Source organism: Fukomys damarensis, unplaced genomic scaffold (assembly GCF_012274545.1).
Source record: "Fukomys damarensis isolate Sample0158 unplaced genomic scaffold, DMR_v1.0_HiC HiC_scaffold_5, whole genome shotgun sequence".
Taxonomy (NCBI): domain Eukaryota; kingdom Metazoa; phylum Chordata; class Mammalia; order Rodentia; family Bathyergidae; genus Fukomys; species Fukomys damarensis.
In genome coordinates, this window is record NW_022900917.1 from 11,856,668 (window position 1) to 11,875,917 (window position 19,250).

The following is a 19,250-nucleotide window of genomic DNA, read 5'->3' on the forward strand; positions in this document are numbered from 1 at the left end:
TATTTTCGGTTTCTGTACAGTTGTTACATGTCCAAGCATCAATTCTTTTACCCTGGAACATGGAAGATGGAGAATTGTAAATGGATCACATTATGAGTACAAAACCAAAGTAGTCTTCAGCTGCGACCCCGGTTATCACGGACTAGGTCCAGCTTCTATTGAATGCCTGGCAAATGGTACCTGGAGTTGGAGAAATGAAAGACCTTACTGTCAAAGTAAGGATACCGTCGTCTGACAAACTGATTTCAGAAGCTATGTTTGACGATTTAATTGTTGGAATAATTTTAATTTCCAAACACACTAGAGTGATAGAGAATTTTGGGGAATGGGATAAGGGAGTGGGGATAGAATATTCTTTATGTTGTCCAGGTTGGCATTGACCTCCTGGGCTCAAGCAATACTCCTGACTCAGCCTGCCTAGTAACTGGGGCTGTAGGCATTGTACCAACTTTTCTGGTCAAATGGTATTATTAATATGGCTATTTATTTTCATTATATTTTAATATGTCCTAGTTATGTTCTTATTAGTAAATATTTATGAATACCAGTTTAATCACTTACAGGGTAATATTTGTATATTTACCACTTGTTGTACACCACTTTCAGCATTTTACTTTGTATTATACTCATTTTGTCAAAAATAGAAACTAAGATTTAATTATCTTAGACAAATCACAGAGCCTACAAATGATGGAGTATTTGCTTTTAACACAATCTAGCAACCACACTTGGCTTTTAATTACAATGCTATATGATGCTCAGTGTATCTAATACAAGATTTCTTAAACTGAAAAATTATGAATTATGAAAAATTAAAAATCATTTACATCTCATGAAGTGATGATTTAATGCTCTGGCATTTTGAAATGCAAGCTCAAACTAGATTAACAAAGACCTCAGTAAAACTACTGAATCAAACTGAACAATTAAGTCAATTGGCCAATTAATTATATAATTGAGCAATAATTTCTACATATTCTTGTACTGTAAATGTAATATGCACAGGCTACTTCAATGTAGGATATTCAGATGATGTACTTGGAAATACACTGAACTTTCTACTATGTGCTTTTTGTCTACTTTGTTCTGGAAATATACGAGGCTAAAATTTCAGCCTTCTAATTTGTATCCAAAATAATTGTATAGCACATAGAGCATTGAATACTAATTTATAGTTAGGTTAATAAGGTACTCAAGAGTCTAAGGTTATGATGATTTGGAGTTTCAAGATAGCAGACAACTATGATCCCCTGTAGTAAGTATGCAAGTGTGTGTTATTATTTAACTTATGGATAATCAGTGATTTGTAATTTATTCCTTAATCTCTGTATCGGCATAGGACTTTTGGGTTGTTCTGTTGTAAGTCAGCCATGTCAATGAAAAAAAATCTTAAAACAGATTTCTAAAATATATTTTATATAATCTTTCTCTACCTTCCAGATTTTCTTCACATTTCTCTATCTTTGGCCTCCTTGCCTTTCCAGGATAATTTCACTAAAAGAGCACATGGGAAAGAGATATTCAAAAGATCTAGGGACAATCTTTTATAAGAGATACACTCATTTAAGCAAAAATTTTACAAATCTATTTTTTTTCTATTTTCATTGTGCTAAGTTCTCTACTCTGCAGGGTTTCAATGATTTAGAAGTTTAGGTTACTGCTCTCAGGTCAGCAATGGTCAAAGACAAGGAATCTAAGAATTGAAGAATTGAATCTAAGAATCGAAGCCATGAAAAAATAGCAAATTATTTTCGTCCTCCATTTACTCATCTTTGAAATAAAAATATAAATATGAATGGTATTAATATAAGTGCATCGCTAATACCAATAGTTACTTAACAGGATTATTTTTCTCTTTCTAATAGCTACCTGAAACATAGAGTTGAAATCCATAGCTCAAGCCAGAATACAGCATTATGGGCTTATTACTTTAATATTGGATGCTGGAGTTAGATTGTTGGCTTTAAATCTCACGTTAGCTATTTATAAGCTGTGTCTCTTTATTTGAGATACTTGGCTTCTCTGTGCCTATATTCTAATAATGTAATTTAGAAAATCATTGCATATACCACAAGGATTTGTACTGAAAATCACTTAAGTGAATGTACTGTTACACAATAAATATTATCTGCTATTGCTTTTATTCTAGAATGACTTTTCATTTGTAGTCTTTAAATATCAGGGAGTTATAAGAGATAACTTCTGAGTGACCTAGCAAGTTAGCTAATCTATCTTCAGTTTTTAAAAACTATAATGTGAGATATATATGATGATTTTTAGAAAAATCAAATATTTTATACATAAAGTTCTTTGTTGTGTCTCAGATAAAGATTTATTATGTACTCACTATGTTTTCATTGAATGAGATGAAGAAACTTTGGTTTAATTATGTAATTCAAAGGGCTGATTCAGTGTCATTTGACTAAATCAGATAAAATTTTTGAACTAATGAATTATCTTCTTTTCAATCTTATGATTGTTCTTGTACTATAATCAAGTTAGCTAAACAAAAATTCAAAGAAAATACCTTCAGCACTTGTCACTACCATGTAGAAGGTTTTATAGCAGTTCAACGGGGATAAATTTTAAACTGATTTAAGCATTATACATTGTTTACATTCATTGAAAATTTATCCCTCCACTAATAAGAATAATTTTTGTTTTATGCAAAAGCTAAAACAGAACTTGGAACATTTTAAAAGAGGATGAATTCTGAATTGTACGATCTCTTTACACTTTCAGGTTTTTTCAAGCATAGTTTACAAATGTCAATTTCAATTGTAACTACATCCTATCATAGGGATCTCAAGATGTGAAAAGCATGGTTTTGTTACAAGTGCATATTGACTCTGTCTTTAAGGGTTTTCACTTATTGTTTTTAAGTTATTTCCTGTGGAGAACTACCTACGCCTCCAAATGGAAATAAGATCGGAACACAGACTTCATACAGTTCAACAGCGATTTTTACCTGTGATTCAGGATTCATGCTGGTGGGCTCTGCTGTCCGGGAATGCCTTTCCTCTGGTCTTTGGAGTGGATCTGAAACCAGATGTTTAGGTACAGATGTTTAATTCATTTCCTTCCACCCACCCCAACCTTCTTTGTCCAGAAGCACTGGACTGGAGGCAAACCTCCTTGCCCGATGTGAGACGCTCATTCCTTTCCTTTAATAGGGATGCGAAAAATCAGAAAATACTTAACTTTAAAATTTGCTTACAGTAAAAAAACTATTAAAACGAGAACTCTCAGTTAATCAACTCGTATGAGAGTCTTGTCATTAAGGAGACACTTTTTTTTTTTTGCACCCATGGTGAAAATAAAAAAGTGAAAAGTAATTGTTGAAAATTACATGCCTGCAAATTCAGTCTGATTAATCGCTGTGGCAGTTTATTCATTTGAAACCCTACTCCGTTTCCCTTTCAGAAGTTTCCTAAGGTAATGACTGAAGAAGAAAAACAGTGTCTACAGTTAAAATTACCTTCTCTCCTTTTATTTTATAAGATTTCAACTTGTGTCAAACTATTTTTCATTAAAACCTAAAAATTTTTTTGAATGTAATTTTAGGCATGTAGGATTGTTCTCCTTTTGGGTTCTTTGAATTCATTGTAAAAACTTGTTCAGTCAAAGGAACTGAACAAGAGCTTTATCTTTTATCGCTGTCTTTTATTATGAAAAGAATATTAAGGGTCATTCTTCATAACTTTTTAGGTGACTTCAAAAATTTCTTTAATATTAAAAGAGTAGTATGTTTTATGCCATATTTTTTGTAAAATAGTATCAAGATATGACAAGTATTGAATTAGATAATTATCTTACTTTACTGTTTATTTACTTGTCTGTTAGATCTTATCTTCACTAATTTAAAAATTGCTAGCTATATCAATTATTTTATTGAAAAATGTGTACATTTTTCACTAAGAAGTTAAGAATATGATACATGAGAGAAAAGTCTATACCTCTGCAACTTAAATCACATATTTTTTTGCTAGTAAGTTTGAAAGTGTTCTTGGCAAAAAAAGTCACTATTTGAAACACATGAAGGAATTGTTGAAATACACTTTAGTATTTCTTTTTTCTTTCTTTCTCAGGTAGATTTGTTAATAGGTACACTGGCAAACCCAGTAACACATGTAGTTTCCCATAAGAGCAAACTTATTTGAACATGCTATAAAGCCATAGTGTAAAAAAGAAAATAGTAAATGAATAAAATCATCATGTTGTTACTGTTATTAAATAATCCAATAAATATTTTATTAGTTCCTAAGCTAGTTTGAATTGGTTTCAATTCCTGAATAATTAGTTTGAAAATTTATAAGTGAACTAAATTATAAATATTTTATTAATTGCTTTATGCTTTGATAAACTGTTATTGTATATCATACTGAATGGTTTTCATTGAATGTTGTATGCATAATGTGTGTTTTTAGTCACCTGTTTAGAATCTTTACTATGTTCTCTGGAAAGACTGGACATAACAAACATTTATGAGCAAAAATTGCCCTTCAGTTTGTGAAGTCAACATTATGTATTGTGGAGGCCTTCGTGTTGCTATCTAGTGTACATATCAAAGGATGTTGGTGGAGGAAAATGCATTTTTAGTCAATCAGATCCTACTGTTTTGTGCTGCGTTCTCCACGCGCCTTTACAGCTCATGACACTTGTGGATTAGAAAGGCCACTAAATGTGCTTAAGATTGTTTTTCTAAGCGTAGTGCATTTACTTGCAACTCCTTAGCATGAATTGAAAGAATGATCAACAGTGAACACTCATATGTCTCTCACCTAGATTTTTGCAATCACAATTTTGTCCTGTTTGCTAATCACATATCTATAGCTCTTTCTAGGCCTCTATCCTTTTTTAAATGCATTTTGTAGTTATGCCAATCTATGCTGAACATTTCAATATCAACATCATAGTTATAGTTCAATATTTGTTTATATTTTGTATTTTCTGCTATATTGTGGCAAAATTTATTTACAGTAAATTATTAACTTCATAAATATAGTTTTATATGAGCTTGATGAATATGTGCTCCTATTTAACTTGATATTCTAATGATGTAGAATTTGTCCATTACTTCACAGATTCCTCATGATGCTACACAGTCTACAGCTATCTTTTCCCTTAATCTTAGGCAGTAACTTTGGTTTTTTCACCATATTTGTTCATATTTCATATTTTCACTACATATTTTAAATTCTAGGAATTTATATTAGTGGAATACTGCATCAGGCACTGCTTTCATAATATTTATTTCATTCTCTTTCATCCATGTTATATCTATAGTGTCCTTTTTATTTCTGAATAGAGTTGCGTTTCATGAATATAGCATACCTTAGTCATTCTCTTGTTGGTGGACACAAGAGCATTATCCAGTTTGGGACTATTATGAACAAAATTGCTCTCAACATTTCTATAAAAGTCTTTTGTTCTTATTCTCCTTTTCGTGAGCACTCAGAAATAGAATACCAAGGAGAGGTCTGATTCTCTCCTAAATGATATTTTCACTTTATTTTTTAATACTACTGATATTTGGCCCAGTTTTCTGGACTTATTGTCCATTTATAAATTTCCCTTTGTGATATTTTAAAGTACCATATATTTATTTACATTTTTGTATGATTTATAATTCTTTTAAACTCCGTATGGACGACCTTGGTCGTCATGTTTTATGAGTATTCCCTCCCAGTCTGATATGCTTATTCATTTTTTGAATACTATCTTTTGATGAACAGGAATTTTTAACCTTGTAAAGTCTATTTCTTTGTTTTTCTTTCTGTTCATTTTTTATATTCTGCATAGGAAGCCTTTGCTAGATTATCAATCATAAAGACTTTCTGTCATGTTTATCCTGAAGTATTATAATGCTAGCTTTTATTTATAAATTTTTAATTTTTGTGGTATGTAGTCGGATTGAGATTTGATACGTGCTTTCTGTTTGTTTTTCTAGAAGGATGTTTATAGTATTTGTTGAAAAATGTCATAATAGGACTTGAGATCATGTCTCTGATTCCTTTACGTTTCAGATAAGTTTTAGAGTTAATCTTCAAAACTCTTAACAAGAATATCTAGTGAGTTTATGATCACGATTTCAATTAATCTGTAGGTCAATTTGGGGAGAATTGGCATCTAATAAAATTGAATTAACTGATCTATGAATATAGCAAATTTGTCCATTTATGGAGGTCTTTAAATTTTTGCGGTAGCAATATTTTGTAATGTTAGGACAGTGATCCTGTGTATTTAATGCTAAATTTATTATCCACAATCTTTCACTACTGTAAGTTAAAATGTTTATCTTTAATTATACTTTTGATGTGTTTGCTGCAAGTACGGGACATATAGTTATTTAAAATATTTGTCTAGTGTCCTTTAAAATTCCTAAATTCACTTATTTATCTTAAATTTTTATTAAAATAGAATTTTCTACATAGGTTCTTTAAGCATAATTTCACCCTTTTGTTTCCCAATATTATGGTTGTTTCCTACCTTTTAGAAATGTATTACACTGGCTAGGACCAAAAGAATAATATGAAATAAAACTCATAAAAGTAGATAACTTTGTCTTATTTTATATCAAGAGGAAAGAAAGCATTCAGTAGCATATTGATAAATATATTGATTGGGTAAATTTATTTTTCTTTTTAGATTGAAAAAGTTGTGTTTCTTTCAAATTTGCTGTTAGCTTTTATCATGAATACATACTAAATTTTGCTAAATGTTTTTTTCTGCATCTATTGAGATATTTATATAGATTTTGTTCTTCTCTACTATGTTGATATGGCAAATTACAGTGCCTGATTTTCCAACTTAAACCAACTTTCCATTCGTGGGTAAACCTCAGATAATCGTGATGTAATCTCATTTTTTATGCTGCCGGAGTAATTTTCTAAAATTTTTTAAGGAAATTTTGCATTTTGGATGGTAAAAGACATTGTTCTTTTTCATGTGTCTTGTTTGGGTTTCATTTTTGGTTTTATGATTGAACGATTATGTTTTTTCTATCTTCTATTTGCTAAGAGTTTTTGTAAGATTGATGTTTTTCCTTCCTTAAATTTTTGAAGTTGCCAGTATTACTTTTTCTTTGGTAAGTATTTGAACTTACCAGTTTTATGTTAAATATCTTTTCAGTAATTCAAATAATAAGTGAAGAACTAACTTCATATTTTCCGTTTTATCTTATATTAATTTTGGTAAATTATAATTCTAAAGGAATTTGTCTTCTTCTGAGCTCTTAAAATATATCAGCATAAAGCTACTCTCAATATTCTCTTACCCTTTTAGTCTCTAAAGACTACACTGATAATCACTTCATTTATTTCTGTTGCTAGTAATTTTGTCTTGTTTTTTGTATGTTGATAAGGTTCATTAGGAAGTTAACAATTTTGGTACTATTTTATGAGAAAGAACTTTTGCCTTAATTTAAAATTTTTGTTTTCTGTAACTGTCATAAATATTTTCTTCTGTATATTTAATGACGCTTTATCTTTTAATTTTGCTCCTGCCTTTCCTCTTTTTAAGATGGAATTTTGAGGACTCTATACATTATTTCACAAGCATTGTTTTGTATATATTCCTCAAATGTTGCTGTCTCATATTTTCTTTTTTATAAATTGAAATGTTTTATAATTTCTACTAGACCCACGTCAGGTGAAGTGTCTTTTAATTTCCAGGTACTTAATGTTTTGCAAAGCATTTTATGGTTACCTTTATGTCATGTAATAGTTTGAGTTGCTTGAATTATTCTGCTAAATAAATGAGAAAAAGTTAGTAAAGCTACATAGGCATATAAATATACAGAAAACAATAATACTAAAATATTATTTTAACTCACTTCAGCGGGTCACTGTGGAATTCCTGAGCTCATTGTGAATGGTCAGGTCATTGGAGAAAATTATGGGTACAGAGACACAGTCGTGTACCAGTGCAGTCCTGGCTTCCGGCTGATCGGCTCCTCAGTGAGGATATGTCAGCAGGACCACAACTGGTCTGGTCAACTCCCATCCTGTGTGCGTAAGTAAGCATGGCAAACGTATTATGGGCCTCTGGTATGGTGAATAATTCTTTTCCTAAGTAAGATAAATAGATTTATTTATATATTAAATACATCAGAGCATAGACTAAATTTCTGTGATCCTTTTTTTTTTTTTTTGGTACCGGGGATCAAACTCGGGTCCTTGTGCTTGCGAGGCAAGCAGCGGAACCACTGAGCTAAACCCCAGCCTTGATCCATTTTTTATAAGACTGCTTTGTAGCAGTCTTTAAAGTGGAATGTGTTCAGGAGCATGAGGAATCATACATGGGAAGCAGAGAAAAATATTAGAATTTCTTTTATTATATTTTCCATGAAGGTGAAAAATTAAACTCAGCTTGATATTTAAAATGTAATGTTTATAAGTGAATATATTTTGAAGGTACTTCTCTGTAAGTTTTTAATCATAAGGATTTAAGGTTTATGATTTCATGGTACAACAATATTAACATCTTGTCATATGATACTGCAAAGTTTTTTACAGTAGCAAATAACTTGTGATCGATAAATGTCTTATAATAATTAGAATGCTATAGTTATCACATCACGTCTTCTCCTGATGAAGTATAATTAATGAGGAAAAGTCATCAGAGAGGATATTAAGAACCACTGTGCTCTTTTCAGTTCCACCGCTGATAACGTGAGCTAATAACAAGTCATTTACCTTCTCTGGATTATAGTTCTTTAAAAAGAAGGCAAATGCATAAATGTCTACATTCTATGACCCTTTTTAGCTTTAAAATTCACCATGTTATTAAACAATGTAGTTATAATGTTTGTCATAAATAATTGAAGTACCTAAAATCATTTATAAGTTTATGTTAAAACACTACCTTCATTATTTAAGTAAGACTTCATGTAAAACTTTAAACCTACATTTACTTTTAAAATTATTTTAATTAAGGTCTTGGCTTTTCCACAAATACCTAAGGATCTATTAATTTAGATATGAATTCATACATGAAAAATAAAATGGATTTTCAGATACCTTTTTAACTTCTTAAATATACCTGCTGTGCTTTGTCATTTTTGGTGGATCTCTTCTGTGCATGCTGTACCGATCTCTTTCTGTGCCTTTCGTTTGTGTTGGTCCATTGAACATATGTGTATTATCTGTTTGTTTGCTAGTATTATTTTATTTTGAGGATTCCTGAGAGCTTCCCACCAGAGAAAGGGAAAGAATTCTGGGCACAGCAAAGTCAGATGAAAAGGGACCAGGATATGAAAAAGCAGGTGGTGGTGAGCAGCACGTTCTTAGTAACAGTAGGACAAAGTGCAGTCGCATCTAGGTGTTGGGAGGCAGCCTCTTCATGGGTGCTGCTAAAAGAGCTTCCTTCATATGTTGTCACCACCCATGAGTTAGGTAAACGCAGGTTAACAAGATTTGATCTGAAAACAAATTTCTCTCTTGGGTAAGAATTGTGGTCACTTGTTGATCAATACAGTGAAGAGGACATCTGTCCTCCAAAGTCCTTTACCTGGACAGAGCTCACTCTCTTTCACTAGGCAGCAGTGTGGAGAACCAGACCCAGGGCTTTATGCATGTTAGGCAATATCTTTACCACTGGCTGCCTCCGGCCACAGCTGTTTCTTCCCCTCCCCTCCTCTGACCCCGCCCACAGGAGGCTCTGAGTCAGGCTGGTTGTTGTGAACTCCACTGGGGAGTAGAGATTTGCTTTCCTTCTGCCCTAAGCAGAGGGAGCTTTCATACTGCTCTTCTGTGTTGGGAGAACTTTCATTGTGCACCCCAAAAGAGTAGCCTGAACTTTCACTTTCCCTACCCTCTTCACAGCTGAGTTTATGGTTACAATCCGGACTCCAGAAGTCACACGTCCATTTCCAGACCCTGTTGCAGTGGGTTGATTAGGAAAGAAATCTCCTGTGGAACGTATTCTGCTACTGAGAAAATGGAGCCTGCTTGCTCTTGCGCATCATGCACTCATTAAGACTTATACTTGAAAACTTCAAATATAATTGCATAATGATAACTCCATTGCTTTTTCTTACTCCAGCCAGTCTTCAGAAGTACACATTATTTCAGATCACAATTTACCCTATTCTGGATCTTAAAATTGAATACACATGTATTTCCTTTTTCTCTCCTCATACATTCTGTCCCAAATTATTGATTTATTGAAACTCTTATTTAGTAGATAAAAATAAGTATTATAAATATGTCATAAGTATAACATCATACGACAATGAATAGAGATTTTGGAAGCTAATACATGATATTTAAATGTAGGTGTTTAGGACATAATTTACTTAATATATGACTAATTTAACTCATATTGATATATTCCTTCATTCTGAAATTTTGATATAACCTATTGAAATTTATTAGAATCCTAATTTCATAAAAAAATATTTTTGTGTGTTGGGAAAACAAGGTAATAATGCAAAATTGCAAAATAATTAACAAAATTACTTTTCTAAGACACGCATACATATACACATAACTGGATTACCTGATGATTTAAGGACATTAATATCCTACTTGGGTTTGTCCTAGGTATTCTACTTTTCATTTATATTCAGACATAACTGCCTAATACCACTGTTTTTTTTTTTTTTTTCCCTGGGTGAATAATTGAGACTATAAAAGAGACTGGCCCTTAGAGTAAAACCTATTTTTCTATTGATAATTTTAAAGAAGATTAAATGTAGTTAAATTTCTAAATGAGTAGGCTGACATTAACAATACCGTTGAAAAATAATAGCTCTTGGGTCATTTTGAAAGCACTAAAAGTTACTGTGATCTTTCCCTGTGCCCAATTATAAAGCACTGCTACCAGAGTTGCTGGATTAATACAGTGAGACGATGCGATAAAACAGTTCATAGAAATACAGAGTGTTTGGGGAAAGGCAGCAATACATAAAATTTATAGTAGGATTGTAATGTTAAAGCATCTTAATAATTCATCTGAGAATGTGATTTCCAGGCAAAATTGTGTTCAGTTATCAAATATCCATAGTGAAGTAAATAAAGCAGTGAGATTAATTGGTTTTAAGAGTATCAACACGGATACCTCCACATGGTTTTGAGAATTCTTGGGTAGCACATGAATTGTTTTATATTATCCACCTTGTGTGGTCACAGGTGTTTACATTTCAAGCACACTTTTGCTTATCAAGATAGTATTCATAAAATTGATTGTGTACATAATATTTTATAATATTAATATTGAATAATTTCAAAAGTAATTGCATAAAATGATGCCTTCACTACCATTAGTTCTTAAACTAGAAAAAAGAACCTGTTCAGTTTTGTTCCTCACTGCTATTAACTGGTGGCAAGAACTTTAGGCATCCCCCGGGTTTCCTTGAAATTGTGTATTTATCTACAAAAAATGAAAGAATGAAATTAGTACTATGAAGCTTTAAATATCTGGCACTACTTATGTAAAACTCATGACTTTAGTTTTGTTTACTAATATATGTCTCTTGCTGATACATTATTCGTATTATTTCATGCTAGCTTGTTCCTTTTCATTAGCACACATACTTTACGTGAACATAAACATATTAAGGTGGTGTTTCTACCCGATTTGAAATCATGAAGTCTAATTTTCAGATGACAGCTGATAACAAAATCTGTTTTGTTCTGTTCTCTCACACCCTTTGGTTCTAGCTGTTAGCTGTGGTCACCCCGGTAGCCCGATTTATGGAAGGACAAGTGGAAATGGATTCAATTTTAACGATGTGGTAACATTCTCCTGCAATACTGGGTATCTCATGCAAGGGCCCACTAAAGCACAGTGCCAGGCCAATCGGCAATGGAGCCACCCTCCACCCATGTGCAGAGGTAAAAGTCTTACCATACGCCAGTTTGGGGCACCCATTCGTGTATCCATGTAACTTAAGATGTCACATCTGGAGCGGCTTGGGAGGAGAGCAGAAAGTGTTAAACTAATGCAACCAAAAGCTTTAATGCTGATGTTACCTTGCAGGCAATTCCATCTCTTAAATTGTTAACTTATTTTTAAAACAAACTTGTGGATTCAACTTCTGCTTAGCTTTAACTTGAATAGCTTTCTGGTCATATAGAAAAAGTGCCTAGGATCACTTTTACATGTAGTTTTCTTCATAGCTAATAATACTTACCTTTAGCATTCATTTTCTTCGTATTTTGGAGAAACTGTCTTTGGGACCGGGATTTCCATGAGACCTACGTAGAAGATTTACTTTCTGGTTTTTACACAGTTATAGATTAGAGAAGTCATTCTGTGCTGAGTTTCTCATTTTGCAATGAAACATAGTGGACTTCATATTTTCTCATAAAAAAAAAGCAAATCATCATTTTCTACATTTTTTTCTATGGTTCAACAATAGTTTACATAATATTTTAAAAATATGTACTCTGAATAAATATTAAGCAGTTGCTATTATCAGAAAATTTGTCAACTCATTTCACTCTATCTAGTTCATATTTTAATTAACTTTCAGAATCTTTGGTTTATTTGATTACTTTTTACCTCCAAAATTAATATTCAAAAATTTTAACAGAGATCTATGTAAGTGTCTGAATATTACTCCAAAATATCTTTTAAAATTTGGAACTTTTTAGTGGTCAACTGTTCCGATCCTGGAATTCCAGCCAATTCCAAAAGAGAAAGCAAAATAGAACATGGAAATTTCACCTATGGCACCGTGGTATTTTACGACTGCAATCCTGGCTATTTTTTATTTGGATCTTCAGTTTTGATTTGTCAACCAAATGGACAATGGGACAAACCTTTACCAGAATGTATCAGTAAGTAGATAATGTGAATTATTCCTTGGGAACATTTCATGGAAGCAGTATGAATGTTAAAGGTCTAAATAAAATAGCTACAGCCATATCATAATGAATTGCTTTATTTTTTAAAACTATAATTCCATATATTCAAGCAAATGCAACTTTCTTAGTATTGATGTGGCCAATATTTTTATCTTCTTTGATTTTTGAGATTTATGAAAGCAAATAGAATATGAAAAATAAGTATGTTCTGTACACTATGATTTTTATTCATATCCTTAAATAAAAACGTTTTTATCAAATTTCAAATTTTGAGGTAAAATACGTCAACATAAGCCATCAGTGCTTTGGAATACATGGATATTTAAAGAAAGATGTCACTTCAAATTTATTGATGCTCAATATTTATCATATAAAGATGATAATTGGTAATGCACCTATCTTTCAAGTCAGTGAATATTGAACATTTTCTGTTATATGCTGTTTAAGAGCTGTAGAATATAAACAAAGTAAATTATAACAGAAGTTCATATAATTCATATGTGCACTGAGAAAAATAATGTAAAAGAAATAAATCAAAATTAGTGAAAACAGGTGAATTAATTCTGGGGTTTTAGTCTATTGACAAATCTCAAATTGAAACTCTTTGTGAAGCTTAGACATTTTAGGGAAGAGAATAACTTTACAGAATGGGGACTTCTCTGTCAAGGAATCAAGTCATTTTTGGTTATACTAAACTGCCCAATTGTAAAATTATTTTATGATCATGTTTTATTTAGAGGTATTTCCTTCATATTCAAGAGGTCAGTTCTTCAGAAAGTTTGTGACTACACTCATGGATTAACAAAAAAAAAATTTTTGCACTGTGCTCATAAAATATTATATTTCATGCAAATTACCTGCTAATTGAAATTTATTCTTCTTTCAGTAGACTAGTCTAAATGAGTGATTCACTTACGTTGATTTATGTAGTGATACCGTTACTATTAAAAATCTTTTTGTAGGTCATGTATTTCTGAAGTCCTTCATGTTTTCTTAACTCTCATATACTTTTTGTCTTTTTATTTCCTATTACACTCCTTGGTAGTGTGCTGCCTATTCAAAGGCTTTAGTAAATTTGTCTCATTCTGTGCTGTTTGATAATGTGGAATATATTTCACTAGTTATTTTCCAAGTTCACATAGGAAGGAGGTACCCACTGTTTACTCTATTTCCTTCTAGCTATTAAAGAATATTCTATAATTGGCTGATTTCTTTTTTATCTTATTGAGTTTATTGGTACTTTTTAAGTACACAGTACAGTTACATTCATCACTGGGATCCTGTACCTTTACATGACAGATCTTGGTTCTCATTTTTCCCCATTCCCCTGCCTTCCCTTTGCCCCCTCCACCTTCCCCTATTCACAAAGACTTTGTTTCCATTTTTTCCTTTTCTCATACTTTTTCTTGTCCCTGTTCTCCTTTCCCCTACCTTTCCCTCCTCCCCTACACCTTTAGCCCTTTTCTTCCTACTTTGCATTATCACTTATACAATTTGAACCTTATTTACACTTTTAGTTTTTCACACCAGAGAAACTATTCATTATTTACACATGTGTGCTTTATTTATTTCTCTTAAGAGTATGGCCTCAATATGCATCCATTTTCCTATGAATGACTCTAGTTTCTCATTATTTATGGCTGAGTAGTATTCCATTTTATAGAAAAACCACATCTTCTTTATCCATTCTCCAACTGATGGGCAATTGGGCTGTTTCCAAGTTTTAGCTATGACAAACTGTGCTGCTATAAACATGGCTGTGCATATATCACTGTGGTATGATTCTTTTAATTCTTTTGGAAAGGTACCCAGCAGAGGGATAGCTGGGTCAAATGGAACTGCTCATCTTAGTTCTATGAGGTATCTCCGTATTGATTTCCACAGTGGTTGCACCAGTCTGCGCTCCCACCAACAGTGGAGAAGGGCTGACTTCTAATTCTATCATGCCTAGCAGCATTTTAGATGAAAAGCTACTGAATATGTTCTGTGCCCAGGATGCTTGGCATGGAATGATACTAGACTATAGTGTTGCTTATGAAGCACACATTCATCCTCATTTCATCTCCTTTATTCTCAAAATTCTTTGTAATTTCTGTTCAGCCTCATTTTGGGTTTTGCCTGGCTTCCTGTGTCCTTATTTAGCCATTCTCAGCCTGTACCTAACTTGTTTGTCCTGGTGTACACACACACACACACACACACACACACACACACACCATACCCAAGCGCACACATGCACAGGCACACAATCACAATACCACGGATTTGTCATGATCCCTTTAACATTTGGTGATGACTTATCGCTGCCCCCTGAACTCATCCTTGGGAGGGCCAGGTGAACACTCCAGCTCACAGAACTTCAAACTTCCTACATGCTTAAAGGCCAGCTTTCATGGAGAGATGTTTGTTTTCTGAAATTTTAAAATATTGAATAGAACATTTATTTCCTAATTATTTTTTAAACAAGTTCATTCAGGTTGTTCGATAGGAGATATAAAAAAATTTTATATTCAATAATTATGTATTGTAGTGATTGACTGTGGACACCCTGGCGTTCCCCCTAATGCGGTCCTGTCTGGCGAGAAGTACACTTTCGGGGCTACTGTTCACTACACCTGCACAGGAAAGCGTTCCCTTCTAGGCCTGGCCTCCAGGACCTGCCAACTGAATGGACACTGGAGTGGCTCCCAGCCTCACTGTTCAGGTACCGCTTGGAAAACCAGGCTCTGTGTGTTGGAAACTACACTATCATGAGTATGTACACATTGGAAACTGCACTATCATGAGTATATACACAAAATCTAAAGACTAATACATTTGTTTCTCTTGTAAACATTTTGTGAAAAAAGCTGAACCATCACTTGCATATTATCTGAACACTTCTAAGAGATGTGAATTCAGAGGCAAATGAGCTCTGCTCTCCCAGATGATACGTTCAGGTGAAAGTTTGGGACTGTGTAGTGTCTGTGTAAAGAATGACAGCTTGAGGGTGCTACCCCAAGAGAAGTGCATTTCTTAAAAATAAAAATGATAAAACTGCTTCAGGTTAAGAAGCAATCGTATTTTAGTACACATGAAATGCAATTTTCCCCACAAGACAATGGTTTTCTGCCAGTTCTGTTTTCTATTTAACTTTCTAAGCAATTGATTTTAACAAAAAGTTAAAAAGAAATGTTTTGAATTGAACTAACCTAACAAGGGTTAAAAAATATTCATCTAATATTCTGTCTTAAATTTCTATACTACTAAAAGGCAACATTCAACTTTTGAGATTTTTTTTACAACTCCTGTAGTTTTCTTTGAATAAATTAATGGTAAAGTTATTTTAATTAATAATCTGTTCAGAGTACCTCATAAATCTTTTCTAAGATGACTAACCTACTTGTCTTCAAAAATATAATTTAAAATTTAGATGTCATAAGGCTCCCTAGTTGGTACTAATTATTTTTATCTCTTAAAGAGGTATTTTGCTTATTTTTCTTCCTGCTCTTTTTTATCTATATGCTGTCAATCTTAAATTATTTTACTTCTGTAGAAATCATGTGGACAACTTAGTAGTTGTTTTGCATTGTTTTCCTTTTAGAGGGAGAATGCTTAGAATAGTTACCTAGTGCCAAATATTTTTTAATTGTTGGTTAATTTCTGAGAAGCAGCTGGGACTTTACACTTAACAAATTTAAAAACTTATCATGTAAAATATGACTAAAAATGATTTTCATGACACTTAAAATCTTTGAGTAAAGCAGAAAAACTAACCTCAGGGAACTGACTATATATAAACACATAGCACATGCTTATACACCTACAAACACCAATGCATTAAGAATCTGCTACTGAATTGAAAAAAAATTGTGTATAGATGTTTAAAAATGAGATGCTTCTCTTAAAATTTGAGTGGTTATTAAATTACATCACATAAAAACGAGGAGATACAAGGAAGAATTCTAAATAGCAGAGCATTTGCCAAAGCCATCTAGAAAGACAGCCTACTCAGTGCTTATGGATTCAACTACTTTGTTCTTTACCCTCTCTCTCCTCTTCCTCAGTCTTTGTTCAATAAGTATTAATATGACGGCAACTTTGATTAGAATTATTTAGCAATGAGAAAAGCACCAAGACTGAGTAAATTATTAACAATAAAATAAAAAATGGAACTACAAAACCTTTATTAGAAAATTACACCACAGTTTTTAATTTTTGGTTGTTTATAATTTATTTTTATGTTTTCGTATGTGAGAATACATGTCTCATTCATCTTTGGTCAGTAGTCACTGGTATAGAAAATTGGAGGGTAATGTTAGGCTACATGAAGAATAATAATATTCATCTGCCTGCCACACCACAGTTCTAGGATAACAGCGATAAAACATAATTAAACATAAAGCAGCCATAAGAAACTGATTATCAGTAGTTAAAAAAACTCAGAAAAGGAAAAATGTAAATTACAGAGTTTTAATTTTAATTTTATTTTGAGTCTCTTGGGCTGTGAGGTATATATTTTCTCCTTGCTATTACCCGACTTCTAGAAATATTAGTGAAATGTCTATAACCTTTTTAAAGTCTCCAGATATCATTGAAAAAGAAAACACCGCCATATTCTGCAACCGTTTTGTTTTTACTTAGGCTTTTTATTACTGGAATCATTTGTGAAATATGAATTATAATTTTACTCAGCCTAAGTTCTCACGTTAAAATGACACAGCATGCATAAAAGTAAATATCTCCTTGAATTTAGCTTAAATTGCGAATTTAACGATGTTACTAAAATGAGTTAATGTGAAGTTTACTGCATTGCAGGTGATGCTACCGGCATGTGTGGAGATCCAGGCACTCCAGGTCATGGTTCCAGACAGGAGAGTGATTTCAGAAGTAAAAGCACTGTACGTTTCGCTTGCGATACGGGTTACATCATCCATGGCTCTGAAGCAAGAACGTGTTTAGCCAATGGCAGTTGGACTGGAAGGCAGCCAGAATGCAAAGGTAATATCATGCAGGAACTGAATAGATTGAGAATGCTGGAATTTTATGTGCATCCAGATTCAGTGTATATGTAAAGTACAATGGTACTTTGGGTCCTTTCCTGCTCTCAACCATGAAATAAAAAAAGCAGTGTTGGAGACTGGATAAAGAAGATATGGTTTGTCTATCAATTGGGATACTTCTCAGCCATAAAAAATGAGGAATTAGAGTCATTTATAGGAAAATGGATGCATATTGAGGATATACTCTTTAGTGAAATAAAAAAGTCACACATGTGCAGATACCAAATAGTTTCTCCGGTGTGCAAAACTATAATCGCAAATAAGATCCTAATGGTATAATTGACAATGCAAAATAGTAAGAAAAAGGCTAAAGGTGTAGGGGAAGTGGGAAGGGTAGGGGAAAGGTAATAAGGGGAAAAATAGGAGAAAAAGAGAAAAAGGAAATAAAGGTTTTTCAAATAGGGAAGGGAGGAGGGGGTGAAGGGAGGGCAGGGACAAGGGGAAAAAATGAAAACCAAGACCTGTCATGTAAAGGTACAAGATCCCAATAATGAATGTAACTGTACTGTATACCTAAAATGTACCATTAAACTCAATGAGGGGAAAAAAAATGGAGTACTACTCAGAAAAAAAAGCAGTGTTTTAGAGACACTACTGTTATAGAACTGACAGGTAATAATTATATTTAGAAATTCTCATTGGTTATCTATATACAAAAATTGCTCATAGCATAGCATGCACTTAGAGTTAAAAGGTTAAAAAAATTAACAGGTTTATATTTAGTGTAGACAGCATGGAAAAATAAATTCTTTTTCCGGTAGGTATTTTACATTCCAGCCTTGTATGACTGAGAAATAAAGACAGATGTTTAAAAGTATAATTTTTGTTTGTAGAATACAATTAGTAGTTACTTGAAGTTATCAGATTTAGTTGTTTTTTTCTTAAATAAAGTGCTTGTTTGTTCTGATTGATGTAGAATTAACATGATTGAATCTTTAAGAGTTTGGTTAAGAAAGAAACATTGTGGCAAATTATTCTCCTAGTTATAATTGTTTCTTTGTGATTGTTTTCTTTCAAAACATAAGCCTATAAAGCTACAAAAGCAAATTTGATCTTACACCAGACATACCAGTTTGTAAATAAGAAATATTTATCAATAAAATATTTGTGAATTTTCTGATTAATATTTTGAAAATATTTTAAATATGTTTAGGATTAGTATCCATATGCTGGGAAATATAGCTATCATTTTTAAGTGGATAAATTCTAATAATCATAACAGAGAGTTGAAACTTAGCTGATGTAGGAAGAAGAGTTGGAAAACAAAGAGAAGCAGACTAAACTGATCACTTTATTTCTCAAAACTATTTGGGCCGGGGATTTGGTTCAGTGAATCTGCCACCTGCCTTGCAAGCACAAGGACCAGAGTTCAATCCCTGGTACAAAATTAAAAAAA

At 32.6% G+C, this 19,250-nt stretch overlaps 1 protein-coding gene across 2 annotated transcripts in view; it reads left to right on the plus strand.

The window, feature by feature from the left end:
• Positions 1-19,250, plus strand: part of Csmd3 (CUB and Sushi multiple domains 3) — a 1,090,649-nt gene that overhangs the window by 1,021,072 nt on the left and 50,327 nt on the right. For both annotated transcript variants that reach the window (XM_010619527.3, XM_033759931.1), the window contains 6 exons: positions 21-215; positions 2,884-3,057; positions 7,840-8,013; positions 11,664-11,837; positions 12,600-12,785; positions 15,343-15,516. In XM_010619527.3, coding sequence (XP_010617829.1) covers positions 21-215; positions 2,884-3,057; positions 7,840-8,013; positions 11,664-11,837; positions 12,600-12,785; positions 15,343-15,516 — 1,077 coding nt within the window. The remainder of the gene's footprint in view (positions 1-20; positions 216-2,883; positions 3,058-7,839; positions 8,014-11,663; positions 11,838-12,599; positions 12,786-15,342; positions 15,517-19,250) is intronic.